Source organism: Strix aluco, chromosome 2, assembly GCF_031877795.1.
Source record: "Strix aluco isolate bStrAlu1 chromosome 2, bStrAlu1.hap1, whole genome shotgun sequence".
Lineage (NCBI taxonomy): Eukaryota > Metazoa > Chordata > Aves > Strigiformes > Strigidae > Strix > Strix aluco.
In genome coordinates, this window is record NC_133932.1 from 137,494,166 (window position 1) to 137,513,824 (window position 19,659).

Sequence of the window (19,659 nt, forward strand, 5' to 3'; positions counted from 1 at the left end):
GTGCTTCTCGCTGATTGGGTGAAGAGCGCTGTATGTCCGCCGCGCCCTGAGCGCCGATTGGTCTGACGCGGCGGAGTGGGTGGGGCTGATTCTGCGGAAGGGTCCGGAACGCCGCGACGGAGCCCCGCCCCGACATCCGGGGCGTTGGAGGCGGGACTTTTCCCAACCGGGTCCCAATCGGTCCAATCCGACAGCGCGCGAGCGCTTACGTAGCGCGGCGCAGAGGGCGGGGCCAAGAGCCTTAAAGGGACCGTGAGGAGGCGCTGAGGTAGCGTGGTCGGTAGGGGGCGGCCCTGAGGCGGGGTGAGGCCCCGGCCCCGGCCCCGGCCCCGGCCCCGGCCCCGGCCCCGGCCCCGGCCCCGGCGTGGAGCTGCAAGGCCCTGAGTGGGGGTGCGGGGTGGGTGGGGGCCTGACTGCAGCCGCAGGAAGGGGCGGGCGGAGGGAGGAGGAGGAGGAGGAGGAGGAGGAGGAGGAAGGAGAGAGAAGAAGAAGGCGGGGGGGGCGTGGTGGCTGTGCCGGGCCGGGTCATGGAGCGGCGCGGCGGGGGCTGAGCGGTGCGGGGCTGGGGGGGAACCGGGGTTGGGGGGGGGGGGGGCGGTGCAGTTCTGGGGGTCTGAGGAAGCAGAGGGGTGCCCAGGGGGGGGTCACTCGCAGCACTGTGAAGTCCTGGGGGTCTCGGGGGTGGGGGGATGCCCCGGGGGGTGTCTCTGGGGGATGTGGGGTGTCTGAGAGCGGTCACAGCACTGTGAGGGCTCTGGAGGGGGGGGTGGCTCGGGGGAATGCGGGCTGCACGGTGGGGGGTGATGTCTCTGGTGGGGGCGCGGGGCAGCCGCGGGGGGCGCGATATGGGGTGCCCAGAGGGGTCACAGCACTGTGAGGTCCCCTCGGGGTGTCTCTGGGGGAGATGTGGGGTGCCCGGGGGGGGGTCTCGGGAGGAGTCTGGTCCCAGGGGTGCTGGAGCCTGGCCCGGGGGGGTCTCTAAGGGGTATGGGGTGCTGGGGCCTCTGGTGCGGGGCAGCCTGGGGGCTATTCAGCACGTGACACAAGATTTGCTTTTTTTATTTGCCCCCTTTGGGTAAGACGCTTGTGAAAGGAGGATGGGGACTAATCGGGGGCTCCCTTTTTGGGGATGGCGGGGACACCGTGCGTGCCCCCCGCACAGGGCCATCCCCATGACACGGTGTGCAGTGTGTCCCCCCAGCTGAGCCCCCCCCTCGAGGGAGGTACAGGGTGCTGGGGGTCCCGGTCCCCCACCCCGGGCCTTAGTCCGACACCCTCGGGGCTGGGGTTGCTCCTGGGGGGCTGGGGGATCCCCCTCCCCATCTCCTCGGGCCAGCTTGCTGCCATCCCGGCCCCAAAGGGCTCCGACAGAGCCACGGTAGAGCTGCCCTTGTGCTTTGCTTTCATCCTGCAAATAAATCCCCCCCACCTGCCGCCGCAGCAGCCTGTGAAGCAGCGACACAAAACCCCGGGCGAGGGGGCTGAGCTGTGTTTTTCATAGCCTGTCACTGCTGGGGCGGGGGCACAGTGCTGGTGGGGACCGTCCCTGCGCCGAGGGAGGGGGGCTTGTGGTGCTGGAGAAGGGGGGTGGCTGCGCTGCCTGGGGGCAGCTGCCCAGACTGGTAACTGGCTTCTGTGGGATTGTCTATAAATCGGATTTGTCCTGGAGCGGTGTGTGAGGTGAGGGCAGGGAGCCAGAACCAGAGCGGAACGTCGCAGTCCTGCGTTGGGGCTGCAGGGTGGCCCTTGTCCCCGGACAGGGGGGAGCCTGCCAGGACAGGGGACAGGAGATGTCGGGGCCAGGCGTGGCAGGAGGAGAGCTCAAAGGAAGACGCGTGTGATGATCGGACCTGATTTAACGTGGCTTTGACCCCGGTGGTCTGAGGGCAGCTGGGCTGCGGCCAAGGGCGGTGGGACGGTTCAAGAATGAACAGTCGTGGCTGAGGGCGCGATCGCAGCCAGCGAGTGTTGGGACTGAGCTGATGGAGAGCCCTGAGCTGCTGGGCTTGATAAACCGCCTGTCCCGGCTTGCCCGACCTGATGAGCAACGGCTTTACGGTTGTGCAAGGTGTGGGGCTTGCGAGGTGCTGATCCTGCAGCCGGAGTCTTGCCTGTAAAGGTGCTGAGCGCTCGGCTGGGACGGTGCTGGCCGTGCGTGTGGTGGCAGCGAGCGAGGACGGTGCGGTGGGCGGTTGTGGATGCGGTGGAGGAGCGGCAGCAGGCAGCACCCTTGCTACGTCAGCACGGGCAGCTCTGGGCACAGCCCGGGAACCGTCTGGATAGACGTGACCCACCGAGAAGCGCTCACGTGCCTTTCCAGCCAGATCGGTGTCGCGGTCCGCAGCACCGTGCAGGACGTCCCGCTGCCTGCACGTCCCGCTGCCTGCTCCTCCCCGCTGCGTGCGGGCCGCTGCTCTGACCCTGCTCGCTGTTGTACGTGAGTCTCGGGCTCGCTGCGTCTCCTCAAAGGTGCTGCCTGTCCTTGATGCCCGTCCTAGGGCTGCGCGGTGGTTAAACTCGGGGGTGAGAGGCTGTCTCTGCCAGCCCTGTGTGTGCATCCCTGCCCAGGGCCGCTTGGGGCTGGACCTTGCAGGAGGACAGAGAATCCCCATCAAACCTTTACTTGTTTGTTTGTGTTCAGGTCCATCAAGATGTTACAGGTACCGCTGCCCCTGGATCGAGACGGGATCCTCTTCCGGCTCCGTTTTACCACGCTGGCCGTTGGGACTGTGTTTTGCCCGCTCTTTGGTTTCCTTTTCTGTGTGATCTGGTCTCTGCTGTTCCATTTCCAGGCGACGACAGCAACCCATTGCGGGGTAAGTGACTCTCATCAGCAAAATGTCCTCCGAGGTGGCAGCTGCTCGGCTGGGGCAGCAGGTGGGGTGGCAGGGCTCCTCTCTTCTTCTGGGCTTTCCCACCAGAAGTGTTACAGAGTCTTGAACGAGCTGCTTTATTTTATTGCGTTTGTGATGCCTTGGGACAGGCAACTGAGGTTTTTGGCTTTTTAAAAGGGACCTGGGGAAATGCAGACTGGTCAGGCCGATGTCTGCACTGACATTGGTGGTGATTGTGATAAGGAATAAAACTAGTGAAGCTACAGGTAGATGTCTTGTGGAAGAGTTAGCCCAGCTTTTATAAAAGGAATTGCTGCCCTCAGATCTACTGGAGTTCTTTAGAGGAGTCACAAGCACGTGCCTGGTGGGCTCAGGTTCAGAGGGACCACCTGGATTTCCAAAAGGGATGTGATTGGGGTCCCCCCTGCCCAGGGCTTTCAAGCAGCCACGGCACAAGCGTGGTTACAAGCTGGGAAGAGAGGGCAGGAGTCATCCTCGCACCAGCAGGAGCTGCCCCTGGGGCTTTCTGGGGTCTGTGCTGTTCCCGGGGCCGTACGCAGTGAGGTGATGCAGGCTGATGGCCATGCCCAGCTCCTGGCGCAGGGAGGGGGAGGCGGTGGCGGGGGATGGAGCGATGAAACGTCAGGGTGGTTTGATTTGGAGAAATAAGTAATGTGCATGCCCAGCGCGCGGTTCCGTCTCCGCCTCGTGATGTGGGTGCCTGGGGCAGGGCCACAGGGATGCTCCAAGGTGTCAGGCAGCTCCTGGGGTGGTGGGTGGGGTATCTTCAACTGCCCACGGGAAGGGGCGGTGGGCTGAGAGGTGGGACAGAGACCTCTGAGGTCCTGGCTGGGCTGGAGAGGGCAAGCAGGGATCCACTGTGCCCCTCTGCCAGGGTGAGGAGCAGAGGATGTCATGTGGAGGTGGCAGGTTCTGCTGGAGGAACCGGCTCCTTGGATGCCGTGAGAGCAGCCGTTGTGGGGAATGTCCCTCCGCAGGACACGGAGTGGGGCACAGTGCTGCGGGGGCTCCAGGGGAGACCCAGCAGGATGGTGGAAGAGTGAATTACCCGGTGCATAGGAACTGTGGCTGCCTCAGGAGCTCCCTGAGCTGTGAAACTCGAGGTCGGGAGTTTATTCCAGGGCTGCATTGATGGTTTTCCTGCTTTTATGTTTGTCCTTGAACACTGTCTCTGCTGGCTTGTTAAAGAATTTCGCCAGCCTGTGGGTATCTCTATCTCAGAGTTGGGCCAGCACCTCAGGGAGTGGCCGTGCCTGACAAAAACCACCCTCTGTATATGATTCTACATAACATTCTGCAATACAAAAGTCTTTGGTGTTTTCCCCCGAACTCTCAGAATTCTTCCTCGGTTTCCAAAGTCCATTTTATTCCCCAGCTCCAGCTGATTCTCATCGTTCTGTTCCAATTCTTACTTCAGTTTCAGGGTCATCTTTTGGGTCATCATCTTCTTCATCTTTCTTCCACTAGTTTTCATCTCGTGCAATTCTGAGAGACTTCAGGATGTTCTGTGAAATGCTGGGGTAGAGGGAGCAGTTTCTATGTACTAAATTCTCTTAATCTAGCAAAGCACCTGTGTTTAGTCAATTAATCCTCCTTTGTTAAAACTGTCTCTATAGGATCAGCTTGACTGGGTTTTAAGCCAGCCTTGGGTTGGGACTATCCAAGCAGCAGGCTAAGAACAGTTCTCAGGCCTGTGGAGCAGCGTTCTGGCTGCCTTACAAGATCCCTCAGTCTTGAACGCGTTTCACTGGGCCTTAAAATCTATTTCAAATATACCAGAGGTTGTATTTAAAATTCTTCTACAGGCTGTTGCTATTGGTTCTCCCCGTCAGTGCTGGGCTGACAGAACCATTCACCCTTCTCTCCTCTCTCCGCAAACACGGGGGCAGAGAACGCGCAGGGGGCCGCGAGTGAGTAAAGGGAAAGAATAAGGGTTAAAAGTGTAAAGCTGTCACTGTGAACAGTCAGTGTGACCTTAATGGTTGGACTCGATGATCTTCAAGGTCTTTTCCAACCAGGATGATTCTGGGATTCTGTCACCAGATTGTCCTGGCAGGGCCGGGGGCTGCAGGGTCCTGGGGCATGAACCAGCATTGCTGCCACGGTACGTGACCTGGCTTTTGAAATAGGAATAAACTTATTTAGGAAAAAAAGAAAAAAATTTAGCGTCTTGGAGAGCTGTAAATCTGACAATATGACACGCTCCCTGTGCCTCTCCCCACGAGGTGCTGTCTCTCCTCCAGGTACCCAACTACCTCCCCTCCATCAGCGCCGCTATCGGGGGCGAGACCCCCCAGCGTTACGTCTGGCGCCTCTGCATCGGCCTCCACTCAGCTCCCCGCTTCCTGGTGGCCCTCGCCTACTGGAACCACTACCAGAGCTGCCACTGCTCGCACCCCCGCTACCTGTGCTTGTGCCACTTCAACCTGCTGCTCAACCTGCTCGAGAACTTCGCCCTCCTTCTCCTGACGTACGTGTCCTCTTCGGAGAACTATGGTAGGTGTCTCCTCCCTCGCTCTGCGCTGACCATCATGCTGGTGGGCTTGCTCGTGGCTGGCGAGGCTTAGCAGAGCTCTGCTTCATGCCAGTCTTGTGGAAGTAGTCAGTTTGGAGGGAAAAAAAACAGTAAAAGAAAAAAAAAAGCACTATTAGTTAGTATTAATAACTCTAAAACTAGTATTTATTGAGCGAAGTTACATCCATAATGTGCAAATAGCCGTGCTCTTCCCAGAATTCTTGGTTGCTGATCGTTGGCCGAAACCGTAGGCTGAAATTTTGTATCAAGCCTAGGTCAGACTTTAGTGCTTGGTTCAGCTTAACGCGTCTCACCGCAGCTGAGCGCAGGCAGGTTAGCACTCGCCCCTGCTGTCCGCTCTGTCTCCGCTGCTGCTGGCTTCCAGCCCGCGCTCTGTTCCAGCTGCGGTTTAAATACCCTCCTGCAAAACTGGCTGGGTAAAATTTCTTCTGTTGACCTGAAAACAAAATCAGAATGTTTCAGGTTAAGTCAGCGTGTGTGAAATACAGTCACGATAGGCTGGGCAATGCTCTTCTCCCACATGGTCTCATCTGAAATGAATTGAAGCGCTGGTGATGATAGCCAGCCGCTGCTTAATCCCAAGATCTGGAGGAGGCACCGGGGCTTGACTTGAGAGGACTCGAAGCCCTGAGCCACCACAGTGGTGCTGCTGCAGCAGAAACAAACCCAGTTCTGGGACTTGTCAGCAGGAGAGCCCTGTGTTGGCTGTCCCCACGCGCAGCTTGACGATGGTGATGGACATTGCGTTGTCCCTGTGCGCAGTTTGATGATGATGATAGACATTGTGTCTGGCTGTGGGACCACACTGGAGGATGTAGTCACAAAGTCTTGCAAAGAGAGGCCAGGCCAGAGCTCTGAGAAGGTTTGGAGCGGTGCTGGTGAGGGGAGGTTGACAGCTGAGGGGTTGTCTCCTCGCAGCAAGGGAGCTGAGGGGGGGCAGGGGTGCAGCTGGTTTTGTGCCGTGAGTATCTTCCTACTCACAGTGGGTGAGGGAAACTCACAACAGGTGGGGCCCTCACTCCAAAAAGGCCATTGAATGACTCGAGCGTGTCCAGAGAAGGACAACGGAGCTGGTGCAGGGTCTGGAGCACAGGTGTGATGGGGAGCGGCTGAGGGAACTGGGGGGGTTTAGTGTGGAGAAGAGGAGGCTGAGGGGAGACCTCCTGGCCCTCTCCAACTCCCTGAGAGGAGGGTGCAGAGAGGGGGGATGAGTCTCTTGAGCCAAGGACCCAGCGGCAGGCCAAGAGGGAATGGCCTCAAGCTGCGCCAGGGCAGGGTCAGACTGGCTCTTAGGAAGGATTTCTTTGCAGAAGGGGTTGTTGGGCGTTGGAATGGGCTGCCCAGGGCAGGGGGGGAGTCCCCATCCCTGGAGGGGTTGAAGAGTCGGGCTGACCCAGCGCTGAGGGATCTGGTGGAGTTGGGAACGGTCAGGGTGAGGTTCATGGTTGGACTGGAGGAGCTTCAAGGGCTTTTCCAGCCTTGGTGATTCTGGGATTCTGTGAAACAAGCTCTCGAAAGGCAGATGCGGAGGAGGTCAGGGCACCTTGCGACTGCTTTGAGCAACGGACTGGAACGGGCTGCGGCCACCGGAGCCCTCCAGGAAGGCTGGGGATGTGCCCATGGGGCTGAGGGGCCAGCCCCAGCACGGACAACCAAGCAAATGATTTCTGAGGCTCCCCCCAGCTGCCGTCGGAGCAGGGTTCCACATCCAGAGTGTGGAGCAGCGCTGGTGCTGTCCCGATTCCCTGCCAAAGTGGGTGTCTGGAGACGTTGTGTCTTGCCCACCAACGTGACAGTCTGTCCAGGAAAAACAGCCGATGAGAGCGTGAGCCCCGGCACCTCTGGGGCTGGCGAGGCAGCTGACAGCTCTCCCGTGCCCAAATGCTTCTGTCTTTTGCCGTGGGGTGGTTATTGCCTCCCTGCTCCCCCGCTCGTCGCTCAGGAGCCGTACCCAGAGCAGTCTGTGTCACTGGCACACCGGCTGTCGGTCTAACAATGCTTCCCACCGATCGGGTGCTCACTGGCTTCCACTGGCTCTTCACCAGTAAGCCTTCACCAGTATACCCACTGGTTTCAAGGCTGCAGTGTCGCGAGCAGAGCCCTGGGACCTCCTCTAATCTTTAGGGTGCGTTTGGACATCTGTAGTGGAGCCCAATGACCTGGGATGGCTGGACATGAACCTCCAGCTGATGGTCTATGGGACCTTCCTGTCCCAGCTCACCTTCCTCATCTCCTGCCAGCCCTCCCTGTCCCCCACGGCGAGGCCGGTGTCCCCAGCTGCCCCACCGTGGCCCAGAACTGCAGACAGACCTGCCCATGGGGCTTCTCCGACCCCTCAGGGAGTGTGGCCTTAGAAATTCAGATGCTCTTTTGAGGTTTGGGTACCTCAAACCCCACTGTCACCCGAATGGCTCTGCCTGCACCTCGTTTTGTGGCCAACGGCGCTGCCTGGCAGAGCTTTGCGAGGAGGAGGCCGAGCTGCGGCAGAGCGGCTGGGCAAAAGCCGCGCTGAGAGCTGAGGCTAACCCAGTTTTCTCGGATCCTTGTTACAGGCTAATCTCAGGCTTGTGGGGAAAGTTTCAATCCTCAGCTGCCGTGCTGAGATGAGAACCAGGCTCAGGTTAATCACCTTGGCAGGACATGGCTCACACCTTCACCTCTGAGAGCTGCTGCCTTTACCGTCGCTCCTTGCGCGGTTTCCCGTCCCCTGGTACCAAGAGGGGAAGCAGGGAAGATCGTTTCTTACATTCAGGTGGTTGGGGATTCAGCCTGTGGTTCAGTTCTTGGAGAAGAGGCTGGGAAAGTCTCTTCAGTCAAAGCACTCCTCTGAAAATAACTCGCCTGAAGTCGCGTGGGCTTGGTGTGTGGCTCTGGGGTTCCGTGAGCTGTGTTGCTCGTGCTGCATTTCCAGCCTGACCCTCCATCTGTGCTGGTTCAGTGATGCAGAGGCGGCCTCGGTGCTGGCGAGGAGGCTGATGGCAGCTGTTAATTGGCAGGTAGATAATGCAGGAGGCCAGAAAATGGCCCTTCCTGCATCTCGGACTGGCTCACTCCGCAACCCCCCCCACTCCGTGCCTCAGTTTCCCCGTCCCTAGGAGAACAGCGGTGATGCTGAGCTGCTCTCAGGGGTGCCCAAGGTTCAGAGCCGTGTGGGGCAGTGGAGATGCTCAGACCGGGTGCTGAAGCACATAATCACCCTCCTGACATATTTAGGATAAATCTTCCAGCAGCCCGCATCCCCCCTCCAGCCCCGGGCTTACAGGGAGCCCCGAGACATGCACGAGCAGCTTTGTTTAAATCCCCCTTCCCCTCCTCTGCGGGGGGAGCGGGCTCTGGCTCCCACAAAGTCCCCGGGGCCCCGGCTGGCTGCTCGCACTGGGGACCCAGCATCTCCCGCGTGCTGGGACTCGCAGCGGGACCGCGTCCCGCAGAAAGCGATCCCCAAAGCCCCGCGTTCCCCTCGTGCTCTTGGCTCGGGTGTAACAGGAAACCTGTTGTCTCGTTGATTCAGCAATCCACGAAAATGCCTTCATCGTCTTTATCACGTCGGCTCTGGGCCACATGCTCCTGACGTGCATCCTCTGGAGAATGACTAAGAAACACACAGTAAGTCCCGAGGTACAGAAACTTTTCTTTCTTCTCTCCGTGCAGTGCTGGGTGCTGGGGAGGCGGCTCCCGGCTGGCGGCGGGGGGGACGGTTTTGGTTGTCACTGGCTTGTGACACAACCTGGAGGAAAGTGAACGCCACCAGGTGAAACTGGGAAACCTGGCCACCAGAATTCACGATTTGCCAAAACAAAGTGGAGAGGAATCTTTTCTTTTCCTATTTTCTGGTTTTCGCTTGGAGCTGACATTTGAAAACTGCCCCATTAGTGTCCCCGTGGGTCAGGTTTGCTGCCCCTTCTCCTTGCCCACAGAGGCCCGTTTCTGAGCTGAAATCACCTTTTTTTGTGCTGGGGAATCTGCCGGTCTCACAAATGGGGAACGGCTGGCAGCAGCAGATGTTGTGATACCTCCAGGACTTGCTGCACCGAGCGGGGCTGGGGGTCTTGTCTCTGCGAGGGGCCTGGTGGGCTCGGGGACTTGCCGGTCAGGATCCAGCTGGGAATTCTGGCTCCGTCACCTGGATGCTGGTCTGTGCCATGAGCGCAGCCACCACTGGGCAGGGCAGGGCAGGACACGCAGCTTTGAAACTCCCTGTGTGAAAGCTGTTTCTGCCCCTGTGTGCCCCTGGCATGCTCGGCACTGCTGAGTCTCCGGGCTCCCTGCACTGCTCTGCCCTTTTCCCCTCGGGGAAGCATCTCACCCAGCTAATTCCCAGTCTGAGTCCCGCAGTCCCCGTTCCCAAATGGGGAAGGGTCCGTGGGGCTCCCTGGGCCGTGACACCCCACGAAGGTGATCACTTTGCAAAGCAGAGATGCTCAGGGGGAACTGTCGGAGGTGTGTGCCCTTAGCTGGGGCCGGGAAGCTGGTGTGGGCTGGGAGCAAGTCTCTCCAAAGGGACAGGATATAGGGATAAAGGGATACTGGGGTACAGGGCAGGGTGGGTGCTGTGCTCGGGGTCTGCCCACACATGCCACGTGTGTCCCAGCAGGATGAGTGCTGGGCGTGGGGTCTGCTTGGACAGTTACAGAGCTGAGGTTCCTGCTCCATCCTGGCTGTTTATCATCCACTTCCGGCAATTCACCGAGCCCGTCCCCTCGCTGGCTCGTTTCAGACCTGGAAAAGCCTCTTTCCAGCAGTTTGGATGCAAGATTCCCTAGGAAAGGGGCTTTTGGAGATCGTGGGGTTCCCCTCTCTTGCTGGGAAGCATCTCTGGTGATACAGGGATAATGGGAGCTCAGCAGCTGCTCCTTGGCAGTTTTCCTGCAGCTTCCTTTATTTCATCTTCTTTACCTTGTTGTTGGGTTTTTGGGGGGTTTTTTTTGTTTGGTTGTTTTTTTTTTTTCCCCCAGAACTCCAAGCCCCTGCATCTCCTCCCGCAGTGCTGCACCTCAGACGCCGGCTCCCTGAGCAGCCCTCTTGCACCTCTGCAGGCTGCAGTGCTGCAGCAAGCCCCTGAGCTGGGGTTGCAGCATGTTAGCGGCAGCCTTAGTCCCGCTGTCAGCTCACAGGAGCTAAAAAACCATGTTCTGGCTGTGAGCTGGGCAGGGTGGCCATTCCCTGGGCTGGGCTCTGAGCCTGCTGGCAGTGGCTACGCGTCACTGCCTGTCGCAGGGGCTGCAGGCAGAGAGCTCCAGCCTAACCCTGACCTATCAGAGCCGGAGGATCACATCAGGGAGTCATTTGGGTGGGTTTCTCCCAAGTTCATGCTTTGGAGCACCAGGAGCCAAGTCCCGTGGCAGTGTTTTGACCCCGTGTGCCCTAGGCCATCTGGCAGCACTTCAGGTTGCCCTCCTCCTCTGTGTCACCTGCCCGGGCCGGTTCATCACCCGCTCCCGAGGCGGGAGGTGCTGGCATGGTTGTCCAGAGCCCGTCCCGTCTGTCTGCAGGTCCAGGGCTGCTCCGTGAAGCTGCTGGGGTGTGGTGGCCTTGCCGGGGCTGCCCTGGAGGAGCAGCCTGCGCCCCCAAAGCCTATGGTGTCACTGGTGCTGTCACCAGGGCCCTCATGTGCCCATTGGCACTAGAGCAGCCTGTGCATCTCCTGCCCTGGTGCTGCTGGGCGGCTTGTTTGAGCATGGGATGAGGGGCACAGCGAACCTGTGTCATTGTTCCCCCCCTGCCATCCTGCTTGGGTTGGGGGCTGCTGCCAAGCCACAGCAGCTCCAGCCATGTGCTGCAGCGGGCAGGGCAGCAGCTTGCCCTCATTGCCTGCTCCCTGATGCCGCGGGGCTTGAGCGGTGCTGGGGAGCTCCCACGGCACGTGCCCAGGCCCAGCAAAGCAGCGTTTGTCCCCTTGGAGGATGTGTCCTGGGGTGGAAGGGTGGGGCGGGGGGGCACGGTGATGCCTGGTGTCATCACTCGGCACAGCTTCCTCCTCCTGCTGATGGAGGGGAGCTGCCTGCAGCGGTGCACGGGGCCCCCCCAAAGCTGGCTGTCACCCCAGGGCCAGCTGTGTCGGCAGATGGAGCTGTCGCCCGGGCAGCGAGGGCGACGGGTGAGTTCCTCCGAAAAGGAAAGCGGGGTGGCAGCACAGCCGTTGGGTTGGATGTATCTGGATGAAGCGGGCCCAGGGCTTGACACGCCGCTGGGCCCGCGGCCGCGACTGGCATCCTCTGATAAGTGGCCGCTCGCCCTTATCTCTGTGCTGCTGATCCACCTTGTCGCTCCGTCAGTGTCCCGTGATGGGCGAGTTGGGCTCCTGCTGTGAATCACACCCGCGGGGCCACGAATCCCGCAGGGCCACGGCTCCTCCAGGCCGGACAGGCTCTCCTGGGGCTTATCCCACGATTTGGGTTCCTTGGGCTGCACATGGGGCTCCACGGGGCCGCTGGCGGGCTTGGCCCGGCTCCTGCAGCACTGTGGCTTGCTTGGCTCTGCCGCCGCCACATCCTCCTTGCCCCGAGCCCAGTGGCCAGCAGGAACTGCCGGCCTCAGCAGGAGCAGGGAGAAGTGGCCAAGGCGGAGGCTCGTGGGGCTGTTTTAGGTCAGGGCACAAGTGATCTCTTCTTGCGGGTCACGGCGTCTCGGGGCCAGGTTCTGGCTCTGTTCCTGTCGGGTTTTGGGGGGTTTTTTGGTTCACCTTTGCTACCCCCAGCCCTGGAGCCGGCGGTGGCAAGAGGGGACGGGAGAGGGGGACGACTCTGGCGCTGCAGTTTCCCATCCTTCCCTCCACACTGGAGCAGAGGAAGCCACTGAGGGTCCCCTGGGGGGTTCAGGTTCTCCACGACCAAACCTGGGACCGTCTCCAGGACAAACACCATGCGAGGAGCTGGAAGGCTGGACCCAGCCTTCCTCCCGCTTGCTCCGGAGAGAGAGCAGGGGGTCTGCGCTCAGGCCCCACTTTGTAGTGCTGCTGGAGGGGGCAAAGCTCCCCAGGTTTGTTGGAGTTTCTGCATGTGAGTGACAGGAATTGGTCTTGCAAAAGCCTCACGTTCATCGGAGCTTGTGTTGCAACTGCCTTTTGGCAAGGGCAGGAAGGTGCTGAGGAACTTGTTCGTAATGGGGAAGTACAGACGGTTTCCAGTTGCAAGGTGGCACAGAGTGAGAGAAAGGAAAATAAAGCGCCACAGGAGGGAAGAAAAGAGAAAGCAGGAAAGGAGGAGGGGAAGGGGCAAAGCGGAGAAGAGAGCTCAGGGGAAAAAGGGAAACGGAGAGCCTCCAGCTGTGGCTCAATCAGAGCACCCCCAGGCCTTGGGGCTGGCGTGGTGCTGCCCCGGCTGGCACCTCCTCAGCGCCGACTGCGCGCCCTCCCAAACCCTCCTTCCGCAGCCAGCGCTGCCCCCGCAAGGGCGACGAGCGGGGCAGCAGAGCGAAGCGCTTTCGCTTCTTGTTTGCAAACATCTTTGCCTCCTGCCCCAGCCAGTGGACGGGGACACACACACACACACAGACACACACGCACGGCCGTCGCCAGGCCGGCGCCCTGCTCGCTCTGCGGCCGCTCGTCGCCCTCAGCGCCGTTAAGCCGTTCCTGCTCGCGCTGCCGCAGCGGGACAGCCAAGCTGCGTTTCCAGCTGCTGCTGGAGCCGTGCAGAGGGTACCACGAGTGCGGTCGGTGAGCACGTGTGGTTTCAGCCCCCCTCCTCGGCAGCACCGTTGCCTAGCCAGCACTGGTGACACTGGCCCATGGGGGCGGTTGCGGTAGCTCGCACAAGCCCTCTATAAATATCCCAGCGCCGTGCTCTCAGTGCTGGGGCAGTTTGTCTTCGGGTTCACCACAAAGGAGCCAGAAAAGCTTGAGGGGGAGCTGGGACCCATGTGCAACACATAGCTTTGAGGGTGCCACGTGCCCCGCGGGAGGTGGTCGGGAGGTCCCCGGCGAGCATCGCTGTTGCGGTTTGAATTAATATCGCTTTGCCATTCCATTCCTGGGGGGTGAACTCCGCAGGGTCCCTCCTCTTCCTCTCTGGAGGCGGTGGAAGAAGCAGGAGGCTCTGTGTTTCCTACCTACCTGCTCATAGCAGCCATCCTCCAGCCCTTGGAGCCGGGTTTGTGGGGCTGAGGGCTCCCCTGGGACAGGGGAAGGAGACACCAGGAGCCTTCCGCAGGCTCGGGGCAGCGTCTCCTCCTCTCCCTCATCATTTGGCCTCCTTCTCCTGACTCACCTCCGTGTGCACGGGGAACGTGCCTCAGCTCAAAGCCTGCGAGCTGCCGGACTAAATATAATTTGCCTGCGGTCTTCTGGGCCAGACACGCATCCAGCTACACAGGGCTGGCTCGGGGGGGTGCTGTGTGAAAGCAGAGGGGCTTGCAGGGGACACCGGGTGCCCCAGTCTGTCCTGTCAGGAGGAAATTGCAGAGCCAGGGTTGGCAGCTGAGCAGTGCCAGCTGCAGCTGTGCCAGCCCAGCAGCCCCAGTGTGTCCCTCTGCCCCAGCTCCGCGGGGAGCAGGTTCTGTACTGCACTGCGCTGGGTCAGGCTTAGGGATAGTGTCAGGCTTAGGGTCAAGGTTCTCCCTTCCTGGGGAAGGAGGGGTGCACCGCTCTCCCTCGGGGTTTGCCAGGCTGTAAAACCACCCTCCCCGCCTCAGCACCTGTCTGGAGCATTTCACAGCCACTCATCCCACGTCCTTGGGATTTTCTTATCCCTCTTTTCTTCCTCACAGGGAGCTGGAGGTGGGGGGGAGCTTCAGCCTCCTGCCAGGCTGCTTAGAGCCGCCAGCTCCCCCACCACCACCTAGGGCACTAACCTGGGGGTCTCCTGCCCCTCGTCCTGCTGTGGAACCCCCAGGGGTGTCCCTGCAGGAATGGCCACCCTGACCCTGCATCTCTGGGGTCTTGTGGCTGGAGAGGTGCCCTCTGCGATCCCCTGGGCTGGGCCCAGCCTGACCGAGGATTATAGGGGCAAGCGGATAATTGTGTTAATCCCTAATGCCAGGTTTTGCCGGGGGGCCCGGGGACACCCAGGGAGTTTCGGCTGCCTGGGACCCCCCAGCCTTCGGCCGCCAGCTCACGGGGAGCCCCTCGCAAGGAATCTGGGGGTGTCTTAAATCCACCTGCAGGGCGTGGATTCGGGGACTGGGCAGCGCCGTGCAGTTGCGTGGGGCAGCGCCGTGCGGTTCAGTGCTGCACGATGCAGCTCACTGCAGCGCCGTACAGTGCAGCGCGGTGCAGTGCTGCGTGGTGCAGCACGGCGCAATGCAGTGCCATGCAGTGCAGCACAGTGTGATGCTGTATGACACGGTGTGGTGCAGTGTGACATGGTGCGGGGCTGTGCAGTGCAGCAGGGTGCAGTGCTATATCGCACGGTGCACTGCTGTGCAGTGGTGCTGTGCAGTGCAGCATGGTGTCATGCCGTGCAGAGGAGCGTGGTGCTTATATCACACCGTGCAGTGCTGTGCAGCGTGGCATGGAGCAGTGCAGTGCAGCACAGCGTGATGCTGTATGACATGGTGTGGTGCTGTGCAGCACAGCATGGTGCCATATGACACGGTGTGGTGCTGTGCAGTGCAGCATGGTGCAGTGCTTTATCACACCGTGCAGTGCTGTGCAGCTCGGAGCAGTGCAGTGCAGCACAGCATGGTGCTATATCACATGGTGCGGTGCAGTGCTGTGCAGTGCAGCATGGAGAGATGCAGTGCAGGGGAGCATGGTGCTGTACCACACCATGCAGTGCTGTGCAGTGCAGCACGGTGTGATGCTGTATGACACAGCGATGCAGTGCAGCACAGCATGGTGCTGTATGACACAGTGCAGTGCTGTGCAGTGCAGCATGGAGAGATGCAGTGCAGTGCTGTATCACAGGGTGCAGTGCTGTGCAGTGCAGCACCGAGCGATGCAGTGCAGTGCTGTATCAGGGTGCAGTGCTGTGCAGTACAGCACAGAGCGATGCAGTGCAGAGCTGTATCACACCGTGCAGTGTTGTGCAGTGCATGGGAGCACAGCGGGACTCTTGCCGCTGCGCCACACAGGCGTTTCCGCCGCCGTGGGACCGGGGTGAAAACAGGGCTGTTTGTGACCCGCTTTTCCGCTGTGAAACTTTACATAACGCCCCGGCCCCGGCCGCCCGCTGTTATTTAACTCCCGGGTTGGCACCGCTGCTCGCCCCACCCCCTGCCACTGGCCCCCACCCCGCGCCACTGGCCCCGCACCCTCACGGCTGAGCCCTGCTGCCTCCTCCTTCCTGGCAGGCAGGGCTGCCTGCTCCTGCCTGCGGGAAACCGCACTCCAGAGGGTCCCCGAGCTGCTGGGGAGAGGGAAGGGGCCTTCCCCGGGCCCCGCGGGGTGGAGGTGGGGGTGGCCCAGTGGCCCCAGATGGCCACCACGAGCCCGTCCATCCTCTCTGGGTTTTCCTCCCTGCCGTGACCTGTTTGCGCTCGCGGGGTGCTGGCTGGGCCTGCCCCGGCGCTTTCCACAGGGCGATGGAAAGTGTGACGGGGCAATTTAAATTTTCCTTATTCTCAGCAGTCCCTGAAAATGGAGGTTTTTGTCTCACGTGAAACGTCAGACGAGGGGGAAATTCCCCTCCCACCCTGAAACAGAAATAACAGCCCGTGTCTGGGCCGTCCACGGCATCCTCAGCCCCCTGGTTTTGGGGGTGACCCCCTCTTTTCCAGACCCCCTGCCCCAGCGTGTCGGCCACCCTGAGCTGGGCTGGAGATGCTGGGGGCGTCCTCCCACGGTTTGGGGGGGCCCCTGCTCACCCCACCGCAGCCCCCCAGCTTTGGGGGGCAGCCTGCGGTTGGGGTGTTGGCCTGGGGGGAGCCCCCTGAGGGGGGAGAGAGCTGCCCCCTTTTCTGGGGGGTCCAGCGCAGAAGCAGCAAACGGGGGGGGCACCCCCGTGCTCTGCTCCCGCCCGTTGCACTGTCGGAGGTGGTGCTGGGGGGCAGGATGGGGGCCCCCCCCAAGGCGCCAGGGCGGCTTGTGCGATGTCTCCGGCACGGCGCCCGCCCGGGCTGCTGCCCCTTCATGTGGTTTCCTCCTTCCCCGGCGCAGTTGCGAGCAGTGGGGTGCTCTCACTGCCTGCGCACGCCGCCGGTGAATTCCCCGTGCCAGGGTGGTTGGGCAGCACCCCGGGGGGCAGCCGGGGTAACCTGCAGCCACCCCGTCCGCAGCCGGGAGGATTTACCGTCTGGTAGAGCCCTCGGCCCGTCTTCGGGGCACTGCGGCGGCCCCGAGCGCGTCCCAGCACCGCGACAGGCGGCCGGGATCACCCGGAGGCCCCCGTGGCTCCCATTACCTCTCGCTTGGCAACGCCGCAGCCCCCCGCCACCAGGAACCCCAGCAGCCACTCAGTTGATCTGGGCGTGACCCCCCCTCCCCGCGTGCCGCCCAATCCCAAAGCAGCCACGGTCCTTCCCCAGGCGGCTGCGCCCAAGGAATCGGGGTGCAGGGGGGCTCCCAGTGCCTGTGGGCCCCCAGGGCTGCGGCAGGGCGGGGGCAGAGCTTCCCTGGGGATGGGGCGGGGGGGGGTTGCTCCGGTGTCTCAGGGGTCCACAGGGGCCAGGAGGGAGAGGGCTGGGGGGGACACCGGGGCCAGTGGGGGCTGTGACCCAGCTCTTGGTCTGTTCCAGGAGCGCAAGTCGTACAAGTGGAAGCAGCTGCTCTTCTTCTTCACCTTCATCACGTTTGCATTTGCCGTGTGCGTCTACTTCCACCACAACTGGTACTGCGGCCCCGGAGGTAAGGCAGGGGGCTGGGGGGTGCCCCAGGAGATTCCCCCCCCGGCTCCTGGGGCCGATCTGGCCGTGGGTTCGCCCTCACCCGCGGCATTTTCTCCACCAGTTTATACCATCTTCGCCTTCCTGGAGTACCTGGTTGTGCTCTCCAACATGGCCTTCCACATGACGGCCTTCTGGGACTTCGGCAACAAGGAGCTGGTGGTGAGCTCGCTGCTGGAGGACAAGCACTTCTAGGGCTGCTCTTCCCCTGGGGGAGGCAGAGACCCCCCCTTCCCTCTCCTGCTGCCCCTGGGACCGGGGTGTTTGCCGTGGAGCTGCCGCAAGGATCGTCCCAGAGTCCTGCGCCCCGCAAATCTGTGCGTGGTCCCTGCTTGCGCCCGGAGCTCTCTTATGGGGGAGCTGGGGGCTCTTGTTGGGGACCCCCGAGGCTGGTACCCCCTGCCCTGGCTCCCTGCCAGCTACTGGGATGGGCAGGAGGACAGAGGAGGGGGGCAGGTACCCGCTGCCTGTGTCTTGGGGGGGTGCTCCGGGCAGAGCAGGATTCTGCCCCCAGCGTCGGGGCATGGGGGGGGCCTTACCCTGCCCCTGCTTTGCCCGGGTGCTCTCACGGCTCCTCCTCGGGGCTGGGGGTCCTTGGCCAAGGGCCTCAAAAAAGGGCTGGTGCCTTTTGAGGCCTCGAAGCTTAAAGCAGCCTCGGGAGAAGGAGCACTTGCTGCCCCCCCATCCCTCTGGTTTCACCCCCAAAGCGGAGCACTTGGAGCCGCTGCAACGGGGCTGGGTCCAGGCTCCTCCCGAGCCTGGGGTGAGCCCGGGAGCCGTGGTGGGGGGCTGGCCCTGGGGGGGCCAGGACGGGGCTGGGGCAGCATCCTGGCCCATCCGTGCCCGCGGTGCCGGGAACGGGAGCGTCTTGGAAGGCGTGGGCCTGTGCACAGGCTGCGCGGGAGGCAGGGGAGCGCAGGGGCGCAGCGGACGCCCGGAGCATCCCCCCTCTCCTGCTCTGCCTTTCCCGGGAGCCCCCCCGGCAAGTAAAGGGTGCCCCAGTTTGGGCAGGAAGGGGAGTGGGCTGGTGCTGGAGGTCCTCGCCATGAGGCCCGCACGGCTTCCCCCGTGCCGCTGGGCTCAAGCTGGTGACTTTTGGGGTTCAGCCGTGCTGCTGCTGCCCCGGGTGCTGGCAGGGACCCCCCCATCGGCGGGCTGTGGCTGCCGGGGCGGGGGGCTTGGATGGGAGGGGACTTACAGGGGACTTGCTGGGAGAGGTGGCCCAGGGCTCACTCCCAGCAGAACGGGCAGGAGGGCTGAGCCTGTTGGCACTGTCTGGAATCTGGGGGGCTCTGGGCGTGCCAGGACTCACCCCGCGCCACGCTGGGCCACCCAGGACCAACACAGGGCCCTGCAACGGCCCTTCAGCGCAGGCAGATGCCACCACCCGTCCCCCCCGGGATGTCTCCACGCTCGTCCCTGCGCTCCCGGGGCTCAACGGAGCCTCCTGGCCTCGTGGTGGCCCTGGCCACGTGTGTCCCCATCACATGTGTCCCCGTCACGCGTGTCCCCACGGCACTGTGCCGGGCTCCGGCTGTGTCCCCCCCCGCCTCCCCGCGTGCGTGTGGTGTTGGAGGTTGAAATAAAGTGCTGAGTATTTTTGTGAGCTCTCGGCAAACTCTACAGTGCTTCCACCCTGGCACCCCGGGTCAGCGTGGGGGTGGGCTGGGTGCAGGATGTGGCCCCTGGGGGATGGGGTGTGAGGTGCGGATCCCGGGGAACTGGGGTGCAGGATGTGGATCACTGTGGTGCAGGGTGTGGGTGCTGAGGTGCAGGATTTGGCCCCTGGGGGCTGGGGAGTGGAGGGCTGGGGTGTGGGGTGTGGATCCCAGGGACTGGGGTGCAGATCCTGGGTGCTGGGGTGCAGGATGTGGATCGCTGGGATGCAGGGTACAGATCCTGGGGAACTGGGGTGCAGGATTTGGCCCCTGGGTGCTGGGGAGTGGAGGGCTGGGGTATGGGGTGCGGATCCCGGGTGCTGGGGTGCAGGATGCAGATCACTGGGGTGCGGGGTGCGGATCCTGAGTGCTGGGGTGCAGGATGTGGCCCCCCCCGGGGCTGGGGGGTGCAGGATGCGGCTCCCGGGGGCTGGGGCTGGGCTGTGGGACACAAGCCCCAGCGCTGGGGTGTGTGTCCACCCGCTGCGCTCCCCACCCAGCCCCGGGGGCCACATCCTGCACCCCAGCCCAGCCCCCCCCCGACGTGGGGGGGCAGGGGGGGCCACGGATGCTACGGGGGCTTGTGGCCAACAGGGGCTGGTGGCCAATGCAGCCCCCGGGGAGCAGAAGCCAGGACGTGGCCGTGGCACAGGGTTTGGTGCAGCCCCCCCCTGGGATGCGTCACGGGGGTCCCCTGGGTCCAAGGGGGGGCCCCCCCACTTCACAGGGCACCACGGCCGTGGGAGGGTGGACAGGGACGGGCCGTGGCCGTGGCTACCCTGCCTGGCGGCCCCCTCGCCCACGCCGGCCCCCCGCAGCCCCCCCGGAATGGCACCAGCGAACAAAGGCG

The 19,659-nt window shown here is 62.4% G+C and overlaps 1 protein-coding gene across 17 annotated transcripts; it reads left to right on the forward strand.

The window, feature by feature from the left end:
- Positions 1–179: 179 nt before the first annotated feature.
- On the forward strand, positions 180–18,757 carry PGAP2 (post-GPI attachment to proteins 2). 17 transcript variants are annotated; one of them, XM_074816622.1, is made up of 6 exons: positions 2,075–2,437; positions 2,642–2,816; positions 5,081–5,351; positions 8,903–8,997; positions 17,005–17,113; positions 17,216–17,624. In XM_074816622.1, exons 1-6 carry the CDS (start codon positions 2,199–2,201, stop codon positions 17,344–17,346), a joined length of 1,020 nt encoding a protein of 339 aa, XP_074672723.1. In that variant the 5' UTR covers positions 2,075–2,198; the 3' UTR covers positions 17,347–17,624. The 17 variants fall into 17 exon arrangements, with proteins under 17 accessions (XP_074672717.1, XP_074672714.1, XP_074672720.1 ...); XM_074816621.1 differs by having other exon boundaries at positions 2,076–2,437; positions 8,903–9,009; XM_074816624.1 differs by having other exon boundaries at positions 2,078–2,437; positions 5,099–5,351.
- Positions 18,758–19,659: the final 902 nt, after the last annotated feature.

Coding starts and splice junctions, on each gene's coding strand:
- PGAP2 (XM_074816607.1), top strand. CDS start 2,199: ATGCGGTGGAGGAGCGGCAGCAGGCAGCACCCTTGCTACGTCAGCACG. Junction 5,352..17,004: donor GTCCTCTTCGGAGAACTATG/GTAGGTGTCTCC, acceptor GGTCTGTTCCAG/GAGCGCAAGTCGTACAAGTG. Junction 17,114..17,215: donor CTGGTACTGCGGCCCCGGAG/GTAAGGCAGGGG, acceptor TTTCTCCACCAG/TTTATACCATCTTCGCCTTC.